The sequence below is a fragment of the Coregonus clupeaformis genome, chromosome 1 (assembly GCF_020615455.1).
Source record: "Coregonus clupeaformis isolate EN_2021a chromosome 1, ASM2061545v1, whole genome shotgun sequence".
NCBI classification, from domain to species: Eukaryota; Metazoa; Chordata; class Actinopteri; order Salmoniformes; family Salmonidae; genus Coregonus; species Coregonus clupeaformis.
In genome coordinates, this window is record NC_059192.1 from 22,116,887 (window position 1) to 22,144,394 (window position 27,508).

The 27,508-nt window shown below is 38.4% G+C and overlaps 4 protein-coding genes across 10 annotated transcripts; all 4 read left to right on the plus strand.

Annotated features, from left to right (window-relative positions):
* Positions 1-1,245: 1,245 nt before the first annotated feature.
* LOC121582134 (homeobox protein Hox-B8-like) lies at positions 1,246-3,012 on the plus strand. 2 transcript variants are annotated; one of them, XM_041897739.2, is made up of 2 exons: positions 1,246-1,907; positions 2,241-3,012. In XM_041897739.2, the coding sequence occupies exons 1-2, from the start codon at positions 1,490-1,492 to the stop codon at positions 2,537-2,539; spliced, it is 717 nt and encodes a 238-aa protein (XP_041753673.1). In that variant the 5' UTR covers positions 1,246-1,489; the 3' UTR covers positions 2,540-3,012. The 2 variants fall into 2 exon arrangements, with proteins under 2 accessions (XP_041753673.1, XP_041753681.1); XM_041897747.1 differs by having other exon boundaries at positions 2,244-3,012.
* Positions 3,013-5,151: 2,139 nt separating this feature from the next.
* LOC121545467 (homeobox protein Hox-B3a-like) lies at positions 5,152-26,926 on the plus strand. 5 transcript variants are annotated; one of them, XM_041856133.1, is made up of 4 exons: positions 5,152-5,521; positions 21,212-21,309; positions 24,967-25,391; positions 25,654-26,926. In XM_041856133.1, exons 3-4 carry the CDS (start codon positions 25,076-25,078, stop codon positions 26,277-26,279), a joined length of 942 nt encoding a protein of 313 aa, XP_041712067.1. In that variant the 5' UTR covers positions 5,152-5,521; positions 21,212-21,309; positions 24,967-25,075; the 3' UTR covers positions 26,280-26,926. The 5 variants fall into 5 exon arrangements, with proteins under 5 accessions (XP_041712067.1, XP_041711983.1, XP_041712150.1 ...); XM_041856049.1 differs by lacking the exon at positions 5,152-5,521 and adding an exon at positions 19,770-19,978; XM_041856216.1 differs by lacking the exon at positions 5,152-5,521 and adding an exon at positions 20,265-20,343.
* On the plus strand, positions 8,285-9,939 carry LOC121545774 (homeobox protein Hox-B6b-like). 2 transcript variants are annotated; one of them, XM_045211494.1, is made up of 2 exons: positions 8,285-8,830; positions 9,370-9,939. In XM_045211494.1, the coding sequence occupies exons 1-2, from the start codon at positions 8,410-8,412 to the stop codon at positions 9,642-9,644; spliced, it is 696 nt and encodes a 231-aa protein (XP_045067429.1). In that variant the 5' UTR covers positions 8,285-8,409; the 3' UTR covers positions 9,645-9,939. The 2 variants fall into 2 exon arrangements, with proteins under 2 accessions (XP_045067429.1, XP_041712569.2); XM_041856635.2 differs by having other exon boundaries at positions 8,287-8,830; positions 9,391-9,939.
* On the plus strand, positions 10,900-13,112 carry LOC121545709 (homeobox protein Hox-B5b-like). The gene is made up of 2 exons (XM_041856509.2): positions 10,900-11,644; positions 12,150-13,112. The coding sequence occupies exons 1-2, from the start codon at positions 11,053-11,055 to the stop codon at positions 12,395-12,397; spliced, it is 840 nt and encodes a 279-aa protein (XP_041712443.1). The 5' UTR covers positions 10,900-11,052; the 3' UTR covers positions 12,398-13,112.
* Positions 26,927-27,508: the final 582 nt, after the last annotated feature.

A 27,508-nucleotide genomic window follows, 5' to 3' on the forward strand; every position in this document is an offset into this window, starting at 1 on the left:
ATTTGGGATGGGGTGTACATTTACTTATTGAGCATTCTTTTATTTGAGTTGGTGAGATAGACAAATACCTTCAGAAATGTTATGCATTGATCATTGCTCATGTTGATATGAGGATATTTGTTAAATTCAGGATGATATTGATAATAGTACTAGGCTTATTATAAATATACTCCATATGAATAATCCAATATTTTCCCCATTTATGTAAATTATTTGGTAACCATTTTAGGCCTACGAATTATAAGTGAAGTCTTTGGAAATGCAAACTGATATTTGAATGAAAATGTAAGCTTTATTTTCTTTAACAATGATCTTGCACTGTTTGATTTAAAAAAAAATCTAGCTCATAAACATTGTATACTGTATTTTAAATCTAGCTCATACTGTATTTAAATGGAAATTCGATATGTCGATTTGTTTACATTTTACCTCAGGAATTATTTGGAAAAGTAGGCTTTAATTATAATCGAAATGATTTAACGATATATTGTTTGATTGGAACAGGCCTGTGCAGAGTTTCTATGCGCGTGATCTCAAGTCTATCTCTCAAGACCTATGACTTGTGGCTGTAGTTGTCATAACAATAGTTTCAATTACACAGTTTAGTTATACTTTATATAACTGTCAACACCCAGCAAAATAAAGAAGCCTTTCCTTTGCGCACTGAAAAAAGCTACTGATGATTGATTTTCGATTCCAGGCTGTATCACAACCGTCCGTGATTGGGAGTCCCATAGGGCAGCGCACAATTGACCCAGCGTCGTCCGGTTTTGGCCGGTGTAGGCCGTCATTGTAAATAAGAATTTGTTCTTAACTAGTTAAATAAAGGGAAGAAAAAAAAAAAGATAAACATAATCTTATTATTGATGTCTTTGAATGCCAATTAAAATCAATAATATAGGTTATCCGTTTGTTGTTAGAAATGAATCAAAATGTAGGCTGTCTTCTTGTCTATTCGATCCAAATAACTAGCCTATGCATCAATATTCTCTAGTATTTCAGCTAATAGCCAGTTCTTCACAGTTGAATATTTGTATCAGGTTCACTCTTCCCACTGGGCACAGACGTCAATTCAACGTCTATTCCACATTGGTTCAACGTAATTTCATTGAAATGAGGTGAAAACAACGTTGATTCAACCAGTGTGTGCCCAGTGGGTTTCCTCATCTCCCTATCAACCCCTCCCTCCTCACTCTTTCTCCCTCGCTTGGTTTCTCTCACTTTGCATACAAGCGCGCAATGCTTTGTCTGTTGTCTGTCTGGAGACATCATCGTATCCAAAACAAGGCGGGATATACCCCGTGAAGCTATAATCCATAGTCTGCCTCATCATTAATGGATTTTAGAGAGGTATGCTATTGAATTGACATGGAAATGTTGGTCTTCACCGAGGAAAGTCATGCGTAAACTTTAAAAACCTGGCGTTTATTCCATGAAGTGAAATCTATGCTAGTAACCTGATTTAAGATTTTAAACATCAAAGCAGAAAATGAGCTCTTATTTCGTTAATGCTCTATTCTCAAAAAACAGCAACGGCGAGTCCTGGCACTCCGATTTTGGGCTGGCACATGATTTGGGAAGCACATCCTCTGTAGCATACGAATACGGTGCCGGTGGCACCATCCAGCAGCAGCATCCCACGCAGTTACCGGAATTCTACAATGGCACATCGTTGTCCAAAATCGCTCACCAACACCAACTAAATCCGTGCGTATTATCGCTGCCAATGGGCAGCTTGTATCATGCCCACGATGTGATACAGAGACCAGCCTTTTACGCATCCAATAATACGGATTGTATCCAGTACAGTGATTGTCATTTGAAATCCACCGGGGTTGCAGATGATTCCGAGTGCGCAGAACAGTGCTCCTCTCTGCCGGACCTCTTTCCCTGGATGAAACCACAAGGTGAGTCACTGACCCTTAAAACACCTCATTTGAGAATTTGGTTGGCCTCGGAAGTATAATGTGTGACCCCCCCCAATAAACTTCGTTTCAAATGACCCCCAATAAACTTAGTTGTTTTTTCAGCATTTCTGGAGAGGACAATGGCTCGTTATGGTGACAAAAACAAACTGTAAATCTATTTTATGATGTGAGAAAAGTTTCTGCTTCGCCTGATTTATAGTTTTTTATTTTTATGTGTGTGTGTCTTCAGTACCGGCTATGGTATGTGGTAGCATTTGTCAGGGCTATTGAGTCAATGTTTATCTAAATCTGTCTAAATGGTTTGTCTCTCAGCAGCTACCGGACGGAGAAGAGGCAGACAAGCGTACAGTCGCTTCCAGACTCTGGAACTTGAGAAGGAGTTCTTATTCAACTCTTACTTGACCCGCAAGCGCAAGGTTGAAGTGTCGCACGCTCTGGCACTCACCGAGCGGCAGATTAAAATCTGGTTTCAAAACAGACGCATGAAATGGAAGAAGGAGAACAAGAAGGACACATTTCCAATAAACAGGCCGGATCAGAGTGAACTCGAGAAACAGAGCAAAGAAACTTACAAGAAGATTCAGACGTCAGATGAGGAGGGTAAAGGATAAGACTATCCTAGACTTGGTGATGGGAGGCCACACAGTGATAACAAATGTGTTTATTATAAATTGCATTTCGAAGAAAAAAATCTACAACAGTGAAATATATTGTGTTTGTTGATAGTTCATTGTCAAATTAAATTCTATAAAACTTGAAAAGAAGTGCGCAAAATAGCTTTTACGCATCATTCCAATTAGAGGTTTGCGCAAAAGTTTCAAGGTGTGAATCACTTCTGCAGAATAGTCTGAACAGGCATTTATGTTGTTAGAATGTATAATTTTGTAATTTAGTGCAGTATGGTTGCACAGCTCCCACACTTTCTGTCACTAATAATAATGGATATGTTTAATGCAAAGATACAGTAGTGTGCACATCTCGAGTCCCTGCCATTTTAATTGGCAGTTTTGTATCTGTGTTGTCTATGTTGTGTCAAGAGCTGTTGTCAGGCCTTGGCTGTGAAGGCTGCTACTGGATGTACACCGTAAATAAAATGTAACCTTTTAAAATCGAAGCCTCTCCTTTACTGTGAAACATATAGGCCTACCTAATAGTGTAATTGTTTGGATCTTTGTATGCTGAAAGCCATACTTTTTAATAAAACGTTAATCAAATACAACCACCAACTGTTTCCTTGAAGAGATTCAATTGGCACATGCACATTTGCGCAGAGTTGCCATTCAGCAACAGCAACGGTGGTTGTATTTGATTAACGTTTAATTAAAAAGTATGGGTTTCAGCAAACAAAGAAAGACATGCAACAACCAATATCACATATTGCAGGTCTGTATCAAGTTTCCTCAGTGTTATATCAACATTTTGAGTAGCCTATACTGTTTGGCACTAGCATAACAAATTCAAAAGATCTAAAGACATTATAGAAAAAAATATTTGTTTTACTATGTCGGGTAACGGATATTTTGTGCACCATCATTCAGTCTAATACAAGCCTGGCTGAATTCATGCCAATTGTATATTCATTGGGTGTTGATTTAAAAAAGGGTCTGAAGGTTAACAAACAGTCTGAAATTGTGGAGTAATTAGGAAGTTAAAGCCAGGAAAGAGGGACACAAACACACAATTTCAACTAATTTTGATCCACCTTTATGAGGCAAATACATTGCAGTTAATGAAAACTATAATGTATCGAAATGCTTCATGTTAGTTGAATTATTGTTGATAGGTTGTTAGCATTTTTTAGACTGCAATAAAATGTGCCAACGTAGGCCTATAGGCCTACTTACAGGCCACATTCATCCAAAGTAGAATACTTTCAAAATGCATTAGACAACATCTAAGTCTACATAATATTTACGAATTTTATAGAAAATAGTTATAGAAAACGAATTTTCGTTTATTATCGTGGAGGTTTAGGCCTATTGGTCCTACTATTGGAAAAACATGCCCGAACTCATTTCAATAAAAAACCATTGCAAGTTTCCTCGAATATGTTCGGTTTAGGCTAACCTTGTTTTGGGGAGATTAGGCCGAATTCTCCCTGTGCGACCTTTTGCAGAGGGAATAGGTTGCATTGGGGGGTTTTATGGTTTTATTGCATCTATAAATGTCGGAAATCCTTTTTGTCAATTTAATTTAATTTAACAGGGCACCATGCAAACAGTTGCTTGGGCTATGTAACCAAAAAATGTTCCATACATTTTATATAAATGTTTCACCTTATGATGATGATTATTATTATATATTATACATGCCTGATGCCCACTGGGCACAGACGTCAATTCAACCTCTATTACACGTTGGTTCAACGTAATTTCATTGAAATGACGTGGAAAAAACGTTGATTCAACCAGCGTGTGCGCAGTGGGTGTTTTCATATAGGGATATCTTTGGTCTATATATCTTAACACACAAATGTTTTATATGTGAGCAAAATCGAAAGATGGGCAGCTCAGTAGGCTATTGCAACAGTATAGGCTAATTCATGGATCCCTAACATATTTTGCTCGCATTTGTTTGAAAATGTGTGCTAATGCTATGAAGGTAGGCCTATAGGCTACCTAAGGGATTCATAAAGGGTGCCAGGTTGATTATGTTGATATATAACTAGTTTAACTAAACTAAATGACTAAATGTAATGCAAATGTAGACTAGGCCTTATATCATTAGCCGTTTACATAGTCTACCTATAGGCTTTTATCAATCCTTTAAGTAAACGTATAATACCTATCCTATAAGACAATGTAAATTGTAACCAAACATGTTTTATATAAGCCTATATGCTATAGTGTGGAACTACAATTGGTAAAACGTTTCCGCATTTTTGTAGCCTAATATTGAATTGATAAGGCATGATAATCAAATGCTCTAAATATGATACCAACCTGAAACATTATAGGCCTAGCCATTTCGTTTTAAAGACTATGTAGCTTTTTTTTTTAAGCTGAGGATTCTATCCCGTATTTGAAAGAAAAAGATGGCGATTAAGAAAAAAATGCCTTCTATTGAAGCATTCGTGAAAAATGAAATAAATTAGAGTCTGTAAATGAAAATTTACAACTTTGTGATGGAACTTTACGACTGGCTGGGTTCTGGGATTGGCTGAGGTTGGTCATGTGGACTCTGGACAGGGAACTTTTTTTCCCATGAGCTTATATTGCAGCTGTCTGTTTTCGACTGCTCATTCAGTAACACCTTCGTTTTCTTGGTTATTTGTATTAGCTACAGTTGAATTCTGTAGTAGAAATGTGTTCAGTAACTACGGAGCTCCACCAACTGAGAGATGGAGTCAATAAGGAATGTCTCATCCAATGTTAGCCTATGCTAATGTTGCTATCTCTGAATTGCACCGTCAAAGACTCAATATTCGCAAGGACAATGGAATACTTTTTTTTTTTTTTCCACAGAGGGACTCGTTTAGTTATTGTTACTTACCGTATGCAATATACCAAGGGAACAATAATGGAAGACCTAAAAAGAACCGTGATAATCACATCCGGAATACCCATATGCGAAGTGATGAATTATCAACAAAGGTAGGTCGTCAAGTCTCCATGTCCTATATCACCACAATCATACTAGTAGCCTGTCTTGTAAGGTTTTAAAAATAATAAAATGTTGAGTAGGTCATGAGGTGCAAATTAGGTTCGATAAAAACAGTTACAAATATAACATTGGTAGCCTACAAAATGGCTACAGTGTCTTAAAGTGTACTAGCATTGTATCGATTTGCAAAACCTGGTTACTACTATAGTGTGTTAGTGGCAAGATGGCAGCAGCATCGTTGGCAGGTGACTGTAGCCTAAATGCATTTAGTATTCTGACGAAGGTTTCAAATAAATAAATAGGTAGGCCTATATGATACCTCGTGGAAGCTGCCACAATCATGTGCACACACTGAAAATCAGACAACCCAAAATATTTAGATTTAGATTTCCATGATGGACAGTGTTTTTTGTTGTTGTTGTATGTAACCTACATTTGTATTACCTTTGAGCTAGTTGTAATGCTAAGTAGATAGGCTACAATTGACTCATACTCAAAACGTTTTATGGGTAATTTAAAGAGTAAAACTGAGACATTATGTAAGCGATGTTCTCAATGGTGCAATAATGTAATTTTTCAGAATCCACTTTCCAATCATCGGCACTATTCCCATGCACTACACATTATCTATGTCGTCGACGTCATTATCATCATCAACAACATTATCGTCGAGCCTCAATCAATTAATTGATAGGCTATTCACTCCATTTATTCAGCAGTATGCTGGCACATTTTCTTTACAACCTAATCTAATGTATTGCTATTTGGCGCCATCTAGTGGCGACAATAGGCATTCATTTGGACACCAAATTCTTGAGACCGAAGCTTTCAGTGTGTGTGTTTTTGGAGATGCCACTTCCACCACGCGCAAAAGCACACACACACACACACACACACACACACAATCAATTAATTGACACATAATGTAATTTTGGCACAAATTATAATTTTTTTCTTTCGTTTTTTTATTATCAAATTCAACTAAAGCAAACTGACATGTATTTTGCACATAAGCTACTGAAGTTGAATAACTGTCATTCTGTATACAGCCAAGTCGTAGGATACTTAGCTTAAATGTTTGATTAGTTGTGGAAACAATTCTCTTGAAGGAAGTCTATACAGACTATTAAGTATCAAGTTTAGATAATACACATTTATTTTGAATTAGACATTTTTGTTGAAATATCATCTTAAACAAGGTTTTTACAGTGAAAGGAAAATAACATTGATTGGAAAAAGGAAAGACATCCGGTTGTAAAGAAAGTGGCTTTGTTTATTAATTCAAATGTGTTGAACGTTTTAGTCCTACAACAAAATAACGATAATAGCATCATAATAATACATATTCAATTATATTCAACTCAATAATATAGGTCTACTGATATCATCATAAGAATCATAGTCAAAATAATATCAGACTAGATTCGATAATGACAATGTTTACAATGTTTATATCAATGTAAATATATTTATTTGATAATATTCAAACCTATAGATTATTTATTTTAGTGGTTAATAAAACATACTGCATGTAATGTGGTCTACTTAGGCCTACAAGTTCCCGAAACATTATATAATAATAATAATAATAATATGCCATTTAGCAGACGCTTTTATCCAAAGCGACTTACAGTCATGCGTGCATACATGTTTGTCCCGGGTATCGAACCCACTACCTTGGCGTTACAAGCGCCGTGCTCTACCAGCTGAGCTACAGAGGACCACATATAGTGATGAATGTTGAAACCAATGTGTAATATCCTCTGTATTGGCCTTGATCAGTAGGAATATCCTTTTGCCTTTTGTGAGTTGATTTGTCAGTGTAGACGACTTGGTCGTGGTTTACTTTTTATCCGGTCAGTGTGGGAATACCTAGAAAACACAACGAACACGTTAACTTATACGTGAAGGAATGATGAAACATAAACGATGTCAAACAGCTTAAAATAACAGCTGCATGAAAGTAGAAATTCAGCTGGAACAATTGAATAGGCCCACTTTAGATTGTGCAACTAGCCTACTTCTAGTAATCAATACTTTACATTTGTGGGTAATTGAAAGACACAAAGAACAGCAACATTATTATTCTCAAGTCAATTTGATAAAAGGGGAAATTGTACAGTGAATATTTATTGCAAACCAAATATCGAATAAAGATCATATAAGGGTCAAATAGGTCCCCTGTAGCTCAGTTGGTAGAGCATGGCGTTCTGTGAGATAATATCAGTCAGTTAACATGTCCTTTATGAATTATGAAGCCTTTATGTCAGGGATAATCAACTAGATTCAGCCGCTGGCCAATTTTTTTCTTGAGCGCGTAGCTCAGTTGGTAGAGCATGGCGCTTGCAACGCCAGGGTTGTGGGTTCGTTTCCCACGGGGGGCCAGTATGAAAATGTATGCACTCACTAACTGTAAGTCGCTCTGGATAAGAGCGTCTGCTAAATGACTAAAATGTAAATACTGTGTGTGTGTGTGAGAGAGAGGGGAGGGTGGTGCTGCGAGCATTATATTATTTATTTATATCATTTGTTTGCAACGAAATTAAGAACGAAACGAAATGCTTCCATTTTGAATGAATCATAGGGCGCAAGCTCATTTGATATGTGGAATGACTGCGCGAGAAGCCTGGGCGCTTCGTTTCGAGTCACTGGGGACCCCTGTGCGCAACAAGAGCCCCCCCATGAGAGCAATATTGCAACCGCAGACGCTCGCGATTGGCCAGACGTTGATCAGATGGTACAGTTCCCTTCTGCCCTATTGAGTGGCACCTCGCAAGCCCCCTTCAGCTAAAACCAAATCTCCGATAAAGTAATGGCAAAACCACTTGGACTATAAAACATTACAAATCATATACCTCGGAGCATATTTGTCCATCCAATGAGTTCCTATTTTGTCAACTCAACTTTTCCTGTTTCTCTGCCCGGAGGACAGGAGTCTCTCCTTGCTCAGATACCTTTATATTCCTCCGGATATACTGACCCTTTAAGACACTTTTCCAACGCTACATATGGAGCTGCCAATATGCAAGAGAAGGTTTACCCAACCTCATATTACCAGCAAACCACTGGGGTCTACGGTCGCCCCAGCACCAGCGCTCCCTGCGACTATACAGCTGCCACTTTTTACAGTGACCGCTCGTGCGCTTTCACAAGTCGCGAGGAGCAGCCGCTCTTTGTAACTCAGGACCAGCGCAAGTCAGAGTGCCTCGAGCAGAATGTAAACATAACCACTGCTGTGGACGACAAGTCTTCTTCTCTGCTTTATCCGTGGATGCAAAGGATGAATTCTTGCACCGCTGGTCAGTGAAACTTTTACTTTTGATCTTTGTTAAAAACGTCTAACCTGTGTTTTCATTGTTAGTTAATTGAAAGGGGGTTTACAATCAGCATGTAACAGTGTTGCCTGGCAAAGTCCACAAAATGCATTGATATTGTAGCTTATAAGTAACTATTGCTTTGAAATTGAGACGGGAAAAATCTACTTTGAAAAGAGGAACAATTTTACAAGAAGTTGTGTGAATACATGCATGATGATTTGATGAATTGGATATGTATTGGATTCAATAGCCGATAACGTGCTTGACATGAAAAATATATGAACAGATAAACTGGTTTTGTATAGGAAACGTGTTAAACTGTCAAAATACAGTGGGCTATCATGTGGATCATTTGGATCATTTCTATCTACTAGGCTATGCTATTTTGACGCTTTAACTAATGGAGGCTTAATTTATTACATCCATAATAATGATTGTAACAATAGCCTGTACAAGTGATGATAGTGTAAAGGTATCCATCCTGTCCAAGCCTTTGTTTCATACATAATGGCTGTCTTTAGTTTGCTATTCTTTTTTTGCAGGGACCTTTGGCAGCAGTGGACGCAGGGGCCGTCAGACCTATACTCGATACCAGACTCTTGAGCTCGAGAAAGAATTCCATTTCAATAGGTATCTCACCAGGCGTCTTCGAATCGAGATTTCGCATGCTCTATGTCTCACTGAACGTCAGATAAAGATTTGGTTCCAGAATCGCAGAATGAAGTGGAAAAAGGAGAACAAAGTTATGAATCCTTCGAAGCCCAGCGATGAAGAGGAGGAAAAGCAGACAGATTAAAAGACAATGAATAAAGCTACACAAGCCATCTTATAACTGTTGTGCCATGAATTGAGAGATGTTGAATTATTGTTGGTTATTTTTTCATAAAATACCTGCACAAGCCTACACATTTTTGTGAAAATATGTAAATAGGCCTACTAGATTCATATATTTGCACGATGAAATAACGTTTGTAGGTTAGAAACAGGTTAGAAACAACTGAAGCTGACTAGCCTATTCTTATTTTATTGTGTTTTTATACTACTTACCACATCCACAAAGTCAAAATGGTCTATATCGTAAAAATTCATGAAAACAGAAATGTGGTCTTAATTTAAGGTTAGGTTGTGTGGTTAAGGTTAGACGTGTGGTAAATGTTTAAAATCACATTTTAGGAAGATAAATTGTATAAGTAGGCGGGGTTTATGACTTTGTGGTTGTGGTAACTAGTGACTACCGTGAAAGAGGCCTACACTCGCACATATTGGTTTCCTGGAGGGGCGTTGTAGATGTGCAAAAACAAGCCTAGTCAAAATTACTCGATTATTAAATAGTTTTGCTTCAAAAATACTTTTTATGTCCCCATTATCGATACAAGAGAGATGCTTTGGCCTAATAGCCTACCATAGTGTGTGTTGTATGTTGTTCGTTTTAGGCTTTTGCATCGCATTGACAAGTTAATTATTGTGTACTTGCCATCTGGATGTCGTGTGCAATATTATGTAAGACATGTTTTTGTTATATTTTGTAAATGCAAATAAAGCGTTGGTCATTTCTGTAAATATTTCATAGAAAGTTTGCTTGTTTTATTGATGTGAAGGCAATAGTCTTATAATAATAATAATAATAATAATTATTATTATTATTATTATTATTATTATTATTATTATCATTATGTCCTGTAAAGATTGACCTAGTTGAGCAAGCCCAACATTTAAATAGGCTAGTCTCTCTTTAATGATAAAAATGCCTAGTGTATTAGGCCTACTATAACAGATTATACTGGGATACCTGTCTGAGATACCTGTAAAATAGTTTAGCCTAGTTTTGTGTCCTAGAACAGTCAATGTTCTAAAAAATGAACAATGAAAACAAAGCCTTCAGTTACCCCCACTGCCAGTAGATGACGCTGTCCGCCTATATGGATCTCAGGGCGCAATGGGGAGGCACCATTGACTCGAGCATAACGAGCATCATTTCGTCATCGTTTGTAACCATAGAGCATGAATTACCTCTTGAAGTCATCAGTGAGAATTTACGACTGGTCAACAAAGGCACGTGATTCCCGAGCGCTGTCCCATATTTGGCCGCACACCTGGCAAAGTACAGTAGGCTTCATTGCTATAATTCATGATTACATCATAAATCGTGAAGCAGAGGATTATAGCGACAAAGATCTACAAATCGAGCCTTTAAAAACAAGCAAATGAGCTCTTACTTTGTTAACTCGTTTTCAGGGCGCTATCCGAATGGCTCCGACTATCAGTTACTAAATTATGGGACTAACGGCACTGTGAACGGTACGTTCAGGGACCCTGGCACCATGCACTCTGGGTCTTTTGGCTGCAACTACAATGGTATGGACCTAACCGTAAATCGCACCGACACTGGTAGCCACTTCGGGTCTGTTGGAGAGGATACCCGTGGTTTTCCGTCCACTGGCCCGGACGCCCGGTACAGATTGCCGACCTGCTCGCTTTCGTCTCCAGATCCCCTTCCTTGCGCCAACCGCGGGTCTTTGGAACTAAAAAGCTCCTCTCCTCCATCTGATCGGAGCACGACCACGAGCGGCAACAATATTCTCAACAAAGGCAACAACATTCATTTCACAGAGATAGAGGATACCAGCGTTGTCTCTGAGTCCGAGGAAGGCGCGCACACAAGCAGCACCAGCAGCATGGCTGCCCGGGCACAACAACCACAACAGGAGTCCAATAACGCAACCTCCACGACAATCTCAAACGATTGCCAAACGCCACAAATATTCCCATGGATGCGGAAACTGCACATTAACCATGGTACATACATAGCCTACTTCTACTGTGTTTTGTGGTGGTCTTGCTTTGGAGTGAATTGCATGCTCGCTGATGTGATTTTCTATAGTCGAAATTTGTAGCGTCACAAATCTGTCAAGTGTTGCATGAACTCAGTAAGGTCAGTAAGGATGGCTTTTATGATGGGGTCCAGTGCAATATATTTCTTAGTGCAAGATAAAACATACTAATTGTTAGCTTATTAAAGGACATTTTAATTGTAATAAAGATGAATTCAGAGAAACATTGCTTAAATGTTGGAAAATTGGTGGGTATTTATGTTTAGGCTATAGCTGAATGCAAGTTCTATTTCTAGTAATGTAGCCTAGTTGAGCGACAATCCGTGCATGGCCCGCGTGCAGCCTATTCCACACCTAGAATGGCATAATATTTCATCTGTGCTGTTAAACATGTTTCCTTTTGGAATGTTTAAAATTATATTTTCCCTATCTGTTATCCACTTCTAATTTGGATTTTTCATGCAATTTAGAAATGGCTGGACCTGATGGGAAAAGGGCCCGAACAGCGTACACCCGCTACCAGACGCTAGAGCTGGAGAAAGAATTTCACTTCAATAGATACCTAACCCGGAGGAGGAGGATAGAGATAGCCCACACGTTGTGCCTCACGGAACGACAAATAAAAATCTGGTTTCAGAATCGAAGGATGAAATGGAAGAAGGACAATAAACTGAAAAGTATGAGTCTGGTTACAGGAGGTAGCGCGTTCCATAACTGAGCTCGAACTGCAAGTGATGAGAAGGGGGAAATCCGGAGTACTGTAAACTACAGCGCAGCACCTTTCAGCATGTTGTTGTGTTTTTAGACGAAAAAATATTCAGTGGTCTTTAACAGACGTTTAGTTTTCCGTTGTGTTACGGTAGCCTGTAGTTATCTTTGGAAATAGAAAAACAATTAAATAGACTCATTGTCTAAGGGTAGTAGTATAAAGTAATGTGCTCTGTTTTATCTCTTGAAGGTTGTCATGTTTCATGTGAGCTGTTAGCCTATATTGTGTCATTTCTAAACATTCTAACAGGTGTAAAGTGTACAGTAGCCTATGTTTCCAAACCATATGCTGCTCTTCATTGAATGTAAACCTGTAGATGATGGGATCATTCAAAGCGCTTCAGTGTAAGTTTTTAATGCTGTATTTATGCTTGATTATCGTGGTTAGAGCAGTACGTTTTCCAGGTTTTAAAGTACAGATAAATATGTTATGTAGCCTATAACACGTTGTGCACAAATATATCCAATTGTAATTGTTTAGAACTAAGTACTTATTAAGTTGCATAAAAATATTTTCAATGTGATCAATTTGTATAGTGGACAGGAAGGGAGTGGTATTCTGTGGATTATACGGCTACAGTGATGGTAAACATTTTGCCAATTAAGCTTTTTGTATTTCTATGTGAATCTATAGAGCTGGAAATAAAGTTTCTCTCCATCGCTTGATATATTTGAAGCATATTAATTGCAATAAATGCACCTCTTCTTCATTAAACATATTGTAAATTAAGTAATTAGGCCTACAAATGTTTTAATGCACTATTCTATAGACACAAATAGGCTATAACACTGGTGGACGTATACCATTCATGGCATTTTGGCCACACCTTCAAACAAATTAACTTAATAAACAACATTTTCCTATAGCTTTTGTGCTGTTTTACAGGCATATGACGTGCAGTACATTTGAGTCAGGTTTGTTGCTGATTTTAAATATTTGCATTGTTTTAGTCCAAACTATATTGTTTTAACCATGCACCTATAAAGTGCCCACCATCATTTCAAGGTTATTAGATTCATTATTGTTTCCATGCTGCCATTCTTTACCAGAAAAACAAATGCTAAACCTTTTAAACTTACCCTCTTAAATACTTCTTTGAGTTGAGTCGCACTTCTGTTTGCTGGTGTTTTAGTTATTCTTTTTCCCATCAACTGTCCCAACATGTAGGCTATCTTACAGGTACATGGCTCGAAGTTAGTAAATGCCTCTGTACCGTAGAACATATAATCCCTTTACTGACTCTGAAAGGTCACGTGGGGTCCATAAAGTTAGTTTTATGGTTTTGGGGAGTAGACAATGTACTATATAATTCACATTCTTGAATGAAAGTGACGGTTTAACTGCTGCGAGGGGTTTAGAACGGGTTGTGGACTGTACAGCACTTGTGTGGGCAGTGGCGATATCAGGATAGAAAGTTAATATCAGAAATGCAGTGATACATTTAAATAAGTGTTCCACTGTCTATGATTATAAACCAAATATATGTTATTCATGTTGGAATTAGCCTCAAAATAGAATATTTTGAGAATCCATGGATTGTAATCGAATTACCTATAAACACCAGCAAATAAGAATTCATTCATTCATTTTGCTCTGCCTAAAACTAAAAACTGGGGGAAATTCTGACACTTCACGAACAGGACACAAACGAATTCAATTTCTGCAATAACTGCATTGAACCTCGTGGATTCAGTGTCAGAGGTTCTGATATGAGAAGGGAAATTAAAGACAACAGATGATGGATAGGCAATGTAGGCTATAATGCATATGTCTCTGGCCTATAGACTCAAGTCAGAAAACGGACAAAAACTTTAAGTGAAATTCAAGTCTGTATACAAAAATTAGACCGTCTTGATAAAAGCGTGGCCCAAGGTGAAGCCCGAACTTGAGCTGTTTTTTTTTGTGTCCCATCGATCTCCAAGATAAGCCGTTGAACGTGCGTCTCTCTCCAAGACAGGATAGGTGAATCCACTGATAATGTTGGGGATCAGACCTCAGTAGATTTGAACAAGTTATGTTGGATATATGGAGATCTAATAATATAAATATTAGGCTTTACGATTCTACACTGAACAAAAATATAAACGCAACATGTAAAGTGTTGGTCCCATGTCTCATGAGCTGAAATAAAAGATCCCAGAAATGTTCCATATGTACAAAAAGCTTATTTCTTTCAAATTGTGTGTACAAATGTGTTTACATCCCTGTTAGTGAGCATTTCCCTTGATAATCCATCCACCTGACAGGTGTGGCATATCAATAAGCTGATTAAACAGCATGGTCATGACACAGGTGCACCTTGTGCTGGGGACAATAAAAGGCAACTCTAAAATGTGCAGTTTTGTCACACAACAAAATGCCACAGATGTCTCAAGTTTTGAGGGAGCATACCATTGGCATGCTGACAGCAGGAATGTCCACCAGAGCTGTTGACAGAGAATGTAATGTTAATTTCTCTACCATAAGCCAACATCATTTTAGAGAATTTGGCAGTATGTACAACCGGCCTCAACCTCAGACCACGTGTATGGCGTTGGTGTGGGCGAGCGGTTTGCTGATGTCAACGTTGTGAACAGAGTTCCCCATGGTGGCGGTGGGGTTATGGTATGGGCACTCATAAGCTACGGACAACAAACACAATTGCATTTTATCGATGGCAATTTCAATGCACAGAAATAGTGTGATGAGATCCTGAGGCCCATTGTGAGGTCCATTTTAATAAGGTATCTGTGACCATCAGATGCATATCTGTATTCCCAGTCATGTGAAATCCATAGATTAGGGCCTAATTAATTTATTTCAATTTACTGATTTCCTCACTGGAACTGTAACTCAGTAACATCTTAGAAATTGTTGCATGTTGCGTTTATATGTTTGTTCAGTATACAAACACTGATCCTGATTGTATAGGCCTGTATGTCAAACTTGGAATTACGCCCAACTTGTCTATAGACCCTGTTTGTATTTTATATTGTAATAACGCGTTGCTATTGTGTGTTTATAGCCTATGTTAATGCATCATGTCTTTGCGTAGTTGCCACCATGGCTAAATTGTATGTATCCCATTGTGTAGCCTACCTGACCAAATTGTATATGAATCAGATATGAATCAGCATGCAATCGCAGTTCTGCGTGGTGATATCCAATCAAATTAGGCCAATATGAAAACACTGTTTTGACATCTTTCGTAAATAGCTGTAATTTATCTAAAATGTACCTAAATGCAATAAATATTATTTATTTGGTTAAATAATTTTGTATATATAAAAAAATGACGCTAAAGCACACACACCAATGTTTTCCATTGGGCTGAAACAGTTCCACTATTCATAACTGTTAAATAGCCATTTAACCAGGATAATAAGTGTTGCATATTGATAGGGGTAATCTGTGCACGGATCTCATCAATAATTCATAGACCGGGATCATCGCGAGGTCACTAGACGAGAGCCACAGATGCCGAGGCTCTAACCTACAATACCAATAGGCCTGTTTCTCAGACATCGTCACCATCTTTGAAATCCATAGGCCTACACGAACGAAAAAGACAGTCTGAACAATTTTTTACATTTGTGCTTTTGGAAACGCAAATGGTAGCCTATGGAATTGTGTCTTGTCTAGGTTATTCTGTATGGATGGATTCATGCGTAAACTACGTTAGGGTTTTGTGTAAGAATTGGCAATGTTTCGTTTTTACATTTCTAGGCCTACTTATTATTTATATTAGATACAATTGCATGGAGATTATTGACACCTTTATTAGTACGTAGGCCTTTACATTTTTTTATTGAGCAGTTAGCAGTTAGGAATCAAGTTTTACATTGAAAAAGCATTGATAGATGAACGTAGGCTATTTGTTATTTCTCTGAAAACATGTCTTACAGCAGTCGACACAAATATTTTAATATGCATGGATAGATGGCATAATAATATTGCTTCACAAAGTGACCTCAAAGTGAATCTTAAAATATGCGATTGGAGCATAGGCCTATGCTTTTTCAGTGACGTGATGTAACGCCACCTGCACACCAGCAGAGCCCGCTTCAGACCGGCTTCACTGTTGCCCCGCGCAATCTATCATCTCACTAAAGGCCTATGACCATGTGATAGCCTACACACAAAACAATAGGCTACTGTGTGTCCTATGGATAACATTTATGACGTCTAGACTACTAAAATATTTGAGAAAAGTTGTAAATTAAGCACAGTGTAAATAAAATCTCAAACTTTAGAAAGCCTGTGATTATATGACAATGCCTGGCCTATATTTCAAATGAGAGTAGATAAAACAAAATGTCTCCCATTATCTCACTTTCTCGAGTAGCCTAACATGTAAAAACTTTCTGGATCAAAATAATTTATTTTATTCGGAATTATGTTTTAATTCGGGGTGTAAGCCTGCACTGTTTGCTATTTAACGGTAAATCACTAAACATGTCATTGCTCTCTCTGCGCTAAGAATGATCAGCTCCAATAACTCACAGGAGCCTGGTTCCTATATCTATTGGGCCCCTGCTCCCTTTTTGGTAAAAGGAGTAGGCCTACATTACTCAATATCATCGAACAAGTCAGAAATTGTTAATGTGTGAGGCCTTGAGGAAGGGGTGAAATGTAGGTCACAGCTTCTAACAAATATTAAAATGCCATGTGATTCGTGAGGCTCAGTGTTCATCAAAGGCTGCACGTCCAAAGACGAGATTAATCAGAAAGCTCGTGTCCACCTCTTAGGTGTTTTGGGACTGGGATTTTCACGATGACCAAGCACCAGCAGGCCATGCTTTTTTAATCCGGAGAGAGACAAGTGGTGTTTGCACTGGAGGAAAGGACCAAACAAAAGTCAGGACTCGGATAACGTCTTCAATGTCACCCTTTTTAACCAACGCTTTTTAAATTTTTCTGAAAAACAGTCTACAGGTAACTGCCAAAATAAAGGAAACGCTTGAGTAAATGAGGGATACAGATTATATTGAACGTTAATTAAGTAGTTAACATCCCGTAATGCTTAGGGTCATGTATAATATGCCCAGTTGCCCATTATTGTCTAGAAGAAGAGACCTCCGTGACTGGAGAGGGGTTTCAAAGGAGGAGATGGGGTTTAAAGGGTGTGTGTGTTTCAGTCACTAGATCTCAACCCAATGTAACACTTATTGGAGATTCTGGATGTGTCCTGAGAGAGCGTTTTCTACCACCATCAACAAAACACCAAATTATGGAATTTCTTGTGGAAGAATGGTGTTGCATCCCTCCAATAGACTTCCAGACACGTGTAGAATCTATGCCAATTCGCATTGAAGCTCTTCTGGCCACTCATGGGCAGGGCCATAACCAGGGTTTGAGTTTTAGTGAGGTTTGTTATACAATTAAAAAACGTTTAAATGCTATTTGGTGAACAGAAAAATGACCCCAGCCATTATCACCTTGGCTGCTGTAGTTATTTCACCTCAGTTGATCAACAACCACATAGCCTATTATCTAGCCTATACAATTGTAATGTTATACGCCTGAAAGGGGGTAATATGAGAAATGATTCACACTGACACATAGCATCAGCGACTGTTCAGTAAGTTGTAATCAAGCTCCACACAGACATCAATGGAGCACACAGATGATCATATTATCGCATTCACATGAATTAATAGAATATTACTTACAATTCTGTATTAATATCAGTGATGTAGTGGTAAAAAAGGTGGGTGATGGGTAAACTATAAACTCCAGTGGGCGATCAAGATAAGACGAACAACCACTGATATAAATGAAAACATATGACATTTTAAGAACAGTATTGTTTGCATTTTGATTACACAATGTAGGCCTATAGGGAAGATAGGCCATGTGGAGATGTTCATATTGAAACATATATTTTATTTTTTCAAAGTTCCTAACTTGTTCCATACGTTTTAACAGATGTTCTCAGGGAACCACACATGGGGCTCCGACCCCAAGTTTGGGAACCACTTTACTAACCTCTCTCTCTGCTTGCTTGCTTGCTTCCACTCTCTTGCAGTCTCTCTGCTTCTTCCTACATGCATTGCAGCTTACCTCGCCACTGAGCGCCACATCACTGGCTGTCTCAGTATAGCCTATTCTCTGTAAAGCAAAGTTATTATTATCCTGCGGAGGTATGCTCCGTTTAACGTTCGCTTTTTACTTCATCCTTTTAGTTGGCTAAGTAGCCTAATACAGAGCCCTTCAACATTACTGCAATATAAGTCTCTGCGACAGCTAGCCACCTGACTGACTGACATACTGTCTCTATAAGAGACTATTTACCAGTTGTGCACTCATTCTCTGAGAGTCGGTTTTTGTTTGTTTTGGGGGATGTCTGTAGACACGGCAGGAGTCTCGGGACGGTTTTAAAATGGCCTTTTGTCCGGCATCTCGCAAACACACTCCGCAGCGTCTCTAGTTACCCACTTGCGCCGACTCCGAGCTGGGGTGGTTCGTTTCACTTCTCAGGCCCTCGGGTGCACGAGAGGGCGGAGTTAGCCGTTTGAGAGAGTGGTGAATGTGCTGCTAAAAAGGCTAATCCGGGAGGCAAATCCAGGGGACGCAGGCGAACATAACGAACAAGCCACTGTTCATGATTCCACTCGTTCGCAAAGATGCAGGCGTCCCCTGGATTTGAACTCCATCAGATCAAGAATATAAGCCTTCTGAGTTTTGTTTGCTTAGAGCAATATTTAGATGTTGACCCGTATTTTATTTTTTACCCGTATTTTTAAAAAAAAATTATTGTACAAAATATATATACTTTTTCCCCCAAAATTATACTGAAAACAAATATAAACGCAACATGAAACAATTTCAAAGATCTCTCAGATGATCCTGCAGGTAAATAAGCCGGATGTGGAGGGCCTGGGGGCTGGCGTGGTTACATGTGGTCAGCGGTTGTGAGGCCTGTTGGACATACTGCCAAATTCTTTAAAACTACATTGGAGGCGCAGGCTGAGATGCCAATCATGGACTTTGGTGCCACTGTGCAACAGGGATACATAGATTGGAATTATCATGCAATTCTTTATTTACCCTCTACAGGGCCTGCTGACCTTTTGGCAGAGAGAGCCTACGGTTGGACTAGATGTGTGCCAAACCTAGTTTATAAACTTTCTGTCATTATGCCTTTTTGAATTATTATTTAATTGTGTTGCTGTTATACATAAACGGTCAAGATCAAAATAGTTATTTTCCTTATCCGAGGATCACAACTTTGAATATAATCCATACTATTTGGCTAGTAATGACCGCGAGCCCGTCTAAAGATAAACAGCAATGACATGGGGCGAGCCAAGGTTTACATTGTTCAGGGAGGTAGCCCTACCCACTCAGCATCAAGTGCCCAGTCTATAGACAGCCCCATGTTACTACTAACGATAGCTTCCGTCTGCATCCATTTCGCCCACATATCCATCATATCTCCTTTGAAAACTATAATGCGCAAAACTAGCTGCTGGCGAATACCGAGTGCTAACCTTTACGCACGACGAGCTTTGTTTTTTGGATAATAAGATACGTTTTTGGAGAGCCTTGGTAAGTGCCGCTGTTGCTCATTACCTCCTGTTTCAAACATAGGTATATTGTTATGACGAAATGCACGTCTTATGTATTTTCAATGCAACTGATTTGTAAACCATGAGGTTTATGTCTATTCTAAAAAGCTTTATTATTTGGAAGCTTTTCAATAACTTACGACAGGGCTCTCCAACCCAGTTCCGGTAGAGCTACAGTCCTGTAGGTTTTCGCTCCAATCAAAATAGCGCACCAGATTCTAATAATTAGCTGGTTGATCAGCTGAATCAGGTTGGTTACAACTGGGTTGGATTGAAAACCTACAGGAGGGTAGCTCTCCAGGAACAGGATTGGAGAGCTCTGGCCTACGATATTGATTGACTGGGGTAGGAAGTTGGATAATATGTTATTTTTCATGATATTAAATATTATCAAAGAGGATGGGTATACCAAACCCATGGTGAGACATGCTTTTGGGACCCATTATGATTTTTGAACGTAGTTATTCTTTATACTTCTGCTACTTCTACTTTTTACACACACACACCACACCACACCCACATCCGTTAGGGACGGATCAATACTATGACAAGGCAGTCTGTTTTTGTTACATTTTACATTTTAGTCATTTAGCAGACGCTCTTATCCAGAGCGACTTATAGTTAGTGAGTGCATACATGTTCATACTTGTTCAGGGCTGAATGCTAGAATGTTTACTGTATGTTGTCCTAAATTTCTTCATGCTGACCATGAGGCCTGCGATTCATATTTGGGTCTAAAACTACCTATATCCTCATGCATTTCAAAAATGATTTTCGCTGTTGTAGGCTAAACTCAGAGGGTGTGTTAACTTATCAATAAATGATTGTTAGGAAAACATTATTTGCCTTACCTAAATTGATTTAGGGTAGTTCATTGCTGGCGTAAATATGTCTGCCTCTTATAGACTATAATAAGTTGTTTGAACATTTGTAAATCCATTTGATTTGTAAATCCTGTTGATTGTATTTATGCCCCCTGTTATTAATTGGCCTGGCATGAGAAGGTCAGCAGGACGCCTTGCCGTTTTTAATAATAATTTGGCATATAACAATCTAAACTAATCAATGAGTTTAGATTGTAACCGACCTACCATTTTCTGACAGAGAAATAAACGGCCCCATTCGACGTTTCAATAGAGGCCTAAGATGTGGGCATCGTTCAGGATAACATGTATTACTTCATTCTTTAATACACTTTTGTTTTGCTATACAGCTCATCTATAGAAGACCAGACCGTCTGCCAAAGAAATCACAGAGTTGTGATTTTCGTTCTCGAAGACAGCACTACAGTGCAAAGCAAAAACGATATGGGTAAGTTTTATTTTATTTTTGCAGCACCCTGCAAATAATACAACACAAAGTTGCATTGCTCTGAAGCCAGTTCCCACATCATAGGTCAGAGTAGCCTGGTGAGCAACCATCCCTGTCACGTGATTCATTAAATAATTGAGGAAGATGTTGCAGAGTAGATGCATGCATTCATCAGGCCAACCACTGTAGTCATCTGCCGACTGGTGTACAATGTATCTTCTTAAAGTCTACATAGCCGGAATGAAGAAGATCCTGCAAAGGTATTGTAAGTATATGGACAATAACATTTTTTGGAGGATTTGATTTGTATTAATTAGGCTATATGAATGTACTCTGTGACATTGCAGGAAATGTATAGTCCAATTCAAAAAATGTTACAGCAAGCATTAAACATTATGTTGTTTGATTTTCTATATTGAAGTTTCAATAGGGGAAAGATCCATGGGCTAGATTATCTATCTCTATTTAATTGATTTGGATGGTTTAGACGATGTATACATTTCATCCTATGCTGTCTTTCGCTCTTTCCTGTCTGCCAGTCGTTCTTTTTTTGATTTATAGCCTAATGAAATGTGAGCCAATGTCAGAGACAGCTGCCATTGTGTTTCTGCAATACTCTTTTTTGTTTATAGCTGTATGTGCGATTAATCTACAGATCCACAAGTGATAAGATTAATCGGTGCTCTTAATTGTCTTTCTCCAGCCTTCATCTGGGCTGAGCAGACTGATATAAAGACTTTATGCCTGGAGGTCTCGGGTTACATCAACTTGGCAATTACAGAGCCTTAACATTTAATTTTAAGCCATAGAATCTTGAAATAAATCATTGTCTAATCTCGACGCCTCATATTCATGCATCTTTTCGAATTTATCATCGTTCCCCAGGATAGGAGCTTTTTATGGAATATGATTTGAAACGATTATTATAGTATTTTCATGACAGTGTATATGGCAGGAATTTGTCTTGAGATTCGAAGAATAGGCACACATATATTTGGTCACTGAAAGATTATATAGCTAGGCTATAGGCAGACATCCTATAAATGTATTATGACAATGTAAAGGGAAAAAGTGGGATATGTACGGTATCCATTTGATAACTAAATTCAACAAATCCATGTGCATGGTCTGAACCGGTCACAGAGAAATACCTCGGCTTAATTTCGTTAGATTGGCAGTCCTGACGTGTTTGAGCAAAAGACTGGTCAATGTTCAGATTATTTTGTGTTATAGCCTAATTACTTTCGTGTAGTTAAACATTAGCTATCGTGCCTGGGGTATTAACTATTGTCCCTAATGAATGAATCGAAGGGATTGAGTATTTTCAATTAAAAGATGAACATAAGAGATCAAAGCACCGCCACAGTCCCAATGGGTATCGATCCACTAACAACAATCCTATAGCGGCATGTTTGATCCTCACCTCCAGTAGGCTCAATGTCTAAACTGTACAGCCAAGAGCCAGATGGTTCCCCAAAGAAACGGACGCAATTTGGTGGAATATTAACTTTATCTCTCCAAAACTGAATGAGTGTTGGGTGCAAAAGAGTTAAATTTTCGACATGGTTGTCTGCCAGGTTAGACAACCACACAATCCTGAAATCTCAAATTCATATATAATGGAAATACATTCTGTTGAGATAGCCAGGCACACTCAACACGAACTGTTTGGCAAATTTCACATTGACATCATACATTATTCATGCAGGGGTCATGCAATAGTATGCAAAGTCATAAATTGACCAAATCAAAATCATAACCCCATTTTTACAATTTAGTTTGGCCTAGTTAAATTGGTGCATTTTGATTTCCTTGCTTTATTTTAAGACATCAATGCCATTCCAAATGTAGGCTACTACTCTCAAATTGTCATTTGTTTTCTGCTGTCATCTCCAAACACTGGTCTCTTGATTTTTATATTTATTTTGTTGGTCAAATCTGGCATATAACATCCAATGAGATGACTCATAGTAGCCTACATATAGACTAGACTATGTTAGGCTGCAGCACGGGGTAGCCTGTGGGCCAAGATAAAATGCCATAGAGAAAAGATGGGGCCTCAGGTCAGTTCATTAATGCAGGTTGCTCTCGTGTGAAACAAATCGATCAAAAGGCACCACCTCCACTTGCCCCATCCCACCACATCTTCAATTACCATAATTTTCGTTGTGAAAAGGCTATCCTAAACACACATTCTAAAATAGGCTGCTATATCTGCAGACAGACCCTTACAAAGCATAATGGAGAAATGTATCGGCATGTATTTGTCTCATAATTTACGGACTGAGGTCATGGTTTTCGGCGAATAGTGTTTTCAAATAGGCGATGTGGCCAGAATTCTTCTTCACTGTCTAGTCAGCTGCGTAAAGGCTGCCCATGTTCTCATTCGACCTCTCCCATACCGTGGGCGACTCCCAATGAGCTTATAGCTAGCCCATCATTGGAACTGGATTATAACATTCCTTGATGTTTTTGAAAGGAGAGAGCTCTCGTTATTGATTCTAGAGCCAATGGATGTGAAATGAATCATATCTAGTCAGTATTCCTGGGATCTACGTTATACGCTAAGGTAAGCCGGGCTGAAAAATGCTGGTGAATGGTCAGCTATTTTCTTTGTGATTTATGACCATATGACTCGTGCGCGGTTCAAGCAGAGTTCATAAAGCTGTACGCTATGCCTCCATACCATCCAACATTCGTCTTCTCTTGAAAACTATTTAATGGTCTTCTGTTTTACCTATTTTGCTAGCGTATAAAGGCATACTCAGCATAATCGTTATAATGAATTTAGAGACCTTGAATATTTTGTTCATGTTGAAAATTAATGGAAATGTAATTAGACATATACAATTATAGGCTACATTTTTACATTTTAGTCATTTAGCAGACGCTCTTATCCAGAGCGACTTACAGTTAGTGAGTGCATACATGTTCATACTGGACCCCCGTGGGAAACGAACCCACAACCCTGGCGTTGCAAGCGCCATGCTCTACCAACTGAGCTACAGGCTACCATTAATGGTTACGCTTATCTGATATTGAATAAAGAAATTGGTTGTTTTTTTCCCCCTACATTGGGCGTATGTAGGAGACTATTGACACAGTTGCCTTGTTTTTTTTTGTCGAGTTTTGTTGGCTAAATCTCTATCGACAGTTTGTTATATTAATGTTATCATTAGCATATGTAAGACCTATAGCCTATGTGTCTTTAATTAGTTGTATTTATTTAGGCTATTAATTTAACATGTAGGGATATTTATTTTTCTCTAAAATAGCATCGTTTCAGACAAGTGCTACAGGCCTCAAGCATTCTAGCATTACATTCTTGAAAATATCAAAATAATGTGTTGCCTTTATGGCATTCAAATTGCATTGTTGTTTGCATTCTTATTTTTTTATCCCATTGACTGGGTCTGCAAAAGTAGGCCTATGCTGAATAACACTACTGGACTAAAAACGGGTGACTCGTTTCTCAAAAAACAATGACTTTTTTTAGGGTTGAGAAGGGAAAAGTAGATATTAGAGAGTATAGTATAGTCTGACATTGCTTCTGTAAGCAGGTTGAAAGGGTCCTATTCACGTCATGATGCTATTGAGTTGATAAGATGGATTCATACCGTCACCTCCCTTATTCTGTGTTTTTTCATAACCTTTCAGGACAGCAAACAAGAGGTCATTGGAAGGAAACTGTCACGTGACTTCTGGGTGCCAATGTTCCTTCAGAAGGTCAAAAGGGCCCCAGTAGCTGGTGAGACCTTTCTTGACAATGCAGAGAAATACCTACCAAGACGCCAAAGCAATATTTGGAGATTCCCCATACCAAGGTGTCAATGGATTTGGATGCAATCATGACGCACTAGCCCACCAACCCTTGGCCTACCTGGAGAGTCAGAGCAACTTGAAGGAGTTGGATTGCTCTTCGCAGTCAAATGGCAACAGCAAATCACAGCACCCACAGCACCCAAAAGAGCGTGAACCTAACTCAAATTCTACCTTCACCAAAAGCATCTTCCCGTGGATGAAGAAGTCGACAATGCAGAACTGTATAAAGAACAACGGAGACAAACCCGTAGAAGTAAATGGTGTGTATTCAAATGCGTAGCCCAATGGACAGTATAATTCCGATTTAGGCCTACAAATAATACTTTTTTAAGCTTGATAAATGCTAATATTATTATGTGATTACGACCAATGGGCGTTGGCTAATTGTATTTCCAGTTTCGACAGAAGCTTAAATGTTGATATAATGTAATGTAATATAGCCTAATGTTGATAAGATTTTGTTTAGGTACTGTAGGCCTATTCAATTGATGAATTATATTACATTTCATTTTCTCTCGGCAGAACTCTTTGGTGACGAGGAAAGCCCAACAACTGCAGCCTCCAAAAGGGCGCGCACTGCATACACAAGCGCCCAGTTGGTAGAGCTTGAGAAGGAGTTCCACTTCAATCGTTACCTTTGCCGCCCCAGGCGCGTGGAGATGGCTAACCAACTCAGTCTAAAGGAGAGGCAGATCAAAATTTGGTTTCAAAATCGGAGAATGAAGTGCAAGAAACATGAAAAGTTTAAAGGACTGTGCTCCTCTTTAGGTAGCCCTGGAACTCTTACCAATCTTGGTTATATTAATGCAATAGGGGATGATTATGACACTGTTTCTCCGCCATCTTTAAAGCTTCAACAAAACGATTATGTCAGTGCATCAGTCTATCCAAACTCAATGAAAGCCCAACAGAAATATGCCAATACAACCCCAGAATATGCTCCTTGCAGTAGGCAGGACAATTATAGTATGTTTTCCATTCATTATGCTCAAGCTGACCCTGTTCATGTTGACGTGAACTTGCCATTCACTGCATACGGGGTAAATAACCAGTGTAATCATACTGCACAGATGACGTCAAGCCAACAACATCCTAAACCTACACTATGTGATCCAAACACATCATACCATCATTCTTCTCAAGAATGAATCAAGCAAGCTCCTAAACTGACTCATTAATAGCATATGGAGTCAATATGTCACTTGACCATAATCAGATCATTAGTGGACCGAATCCAAAGTTTAGGTCTGCAAGCATAAAATATTTGTTTGGCGCAAAAGGACAATTATTCGCTGTATCCAAATGCATGCAACTAGTGGAGAGTCATTACAGCAGAGTTACTAATATTTTACTCGAAAAGAGCAGCTTTAACTATTTTGGGAATTAAACGACTGATTGTGACCACTAGAGTCGGAGGTAAAACACAAGAGTTAATTCGAATAGAGTGTTTATAAGTATTGCTAGAGTCAATGTGATTCCATCCACAGATCAGCACCTGCATAGGCTATTCTATCCTGTTGGACAGCTCTGTTTTTCTATTTTGATTTCTTATCCATATAGGATAAACCTGAAATTATTGCATTATATGAAACCACAGGGTAATGTAAAACATCAAATATAAATCAATATCAAGCAAAAACTTTTCTCACTTATTTTTTTGTACAATACTTGACATTATGCACTTTTCTAAGTGGAGCAGGCCATGACCCCACTGCGTGCATTGGAATATTACAAACATATTTATTACAATGTTATTTAGTTATTTATATGCTATTTATTAATTTAATTTATGGGAATTTCATATATTTTTTAATTCTGTAATACTTTGTCATTTTTATCATTTTTTATCATATTTTATTTTACCTTTATTTAACAAGGCAAGTCAGTTAAGAACAAATTCTTATTTACAATGACGGCCTACACCGGCCAAACCCGGACGACGCTGGGCCAATCATAGTGCCTATTGTTTACAGACAGACTCTTATGCTTCAGGGACAGATTAATCAATGTTCCTCAAAATGTAATTTAATTGTGATATCCTTTTGGATACCCTTTGAAATGCATGTAGGCTATGCTGACGAATAATTTCTGTGTATTGTTGAATAAATGCATTTGTTGTTCAGACTTTCTGCAGAACTGTTTTTTTTTTACACATCTTGTTATCAAAAAGAGCTTGCTCTACCTATAAATAGGCTTAATTTGTCTAGTTAGAGTAAAATATATAAAAAAATATGTTCAAATATGTCAAATGAAATAGGTATAGTCTGGTAAAGATTATATGCAATAATAAATTGTTAAAAGTCTAAAAGGCACAATGATTTAGCCGGTTCTTTGTTCTCTCTCGAGCAAATTGGAGAGCCAGCTGTCAAGCGTTTAG

Excerpts from the sequence above, each read along its gene's own strand:
- LOC121582134 (XM_041897739.2), top strand. The coding sequence starts at position 1,490 with ATGAGCTCTTATTTCGTTAATGCTCTATTCTCAAAAAACAGCAACGGC. Across the intron at positions 1,908-2,240 it reads TCCCTGGATGAAACCACAAG|CAGCTACCGGACGGAGAAGA; the intron begins GTGAGTCACTGA and ends TTTGTCTCTCAG.
- LOC121545774 (XM_045211494.1), top strand. The coding sequence starts at position 8,410 with ATGAGTTCCTATTTTGTCAACTCAACTTTTCCTGTTTCTCTGCCCGGA. Across the intron at positions 8,831-9,369 it reads GATGAATTCTTGCACCGCTG|TTTGCTATTCTTTTTTTGCA; the intron begins GTCAGTGAAACT and ends GGCTGTCTTTAG.
- LOC121545709 (XM_041856509.2), top strand. The coding sequence starts at position 11,053 with ATGAGCTCTTACTTTGTTAACTCGTTTTCAGGGCGCTATCCGAATGGC. Across the intron at positions 11,645-12,149 it reads GAAACTGCACATTAACCATG|AAATGGCTGGACCTGATGGG; the intron begins GTACATACATAG and ends CATGCAATTTAG.
- LOC121545467 (XM_041856133.1), top strand. The coding sequence starts at position 25,076 with ATGCAGAGAAATACCTACCAAGACGCCAAAGCAATATTTGGAGATTCC. Across the intron at positions 25,392-25,653 it reads CAAACCCGTAGAAGTAAATG|AACTCTTTGGTGACGAGGAA; the intron begins GTGTGTATTCAA and ends TTCTCTCGGCAG.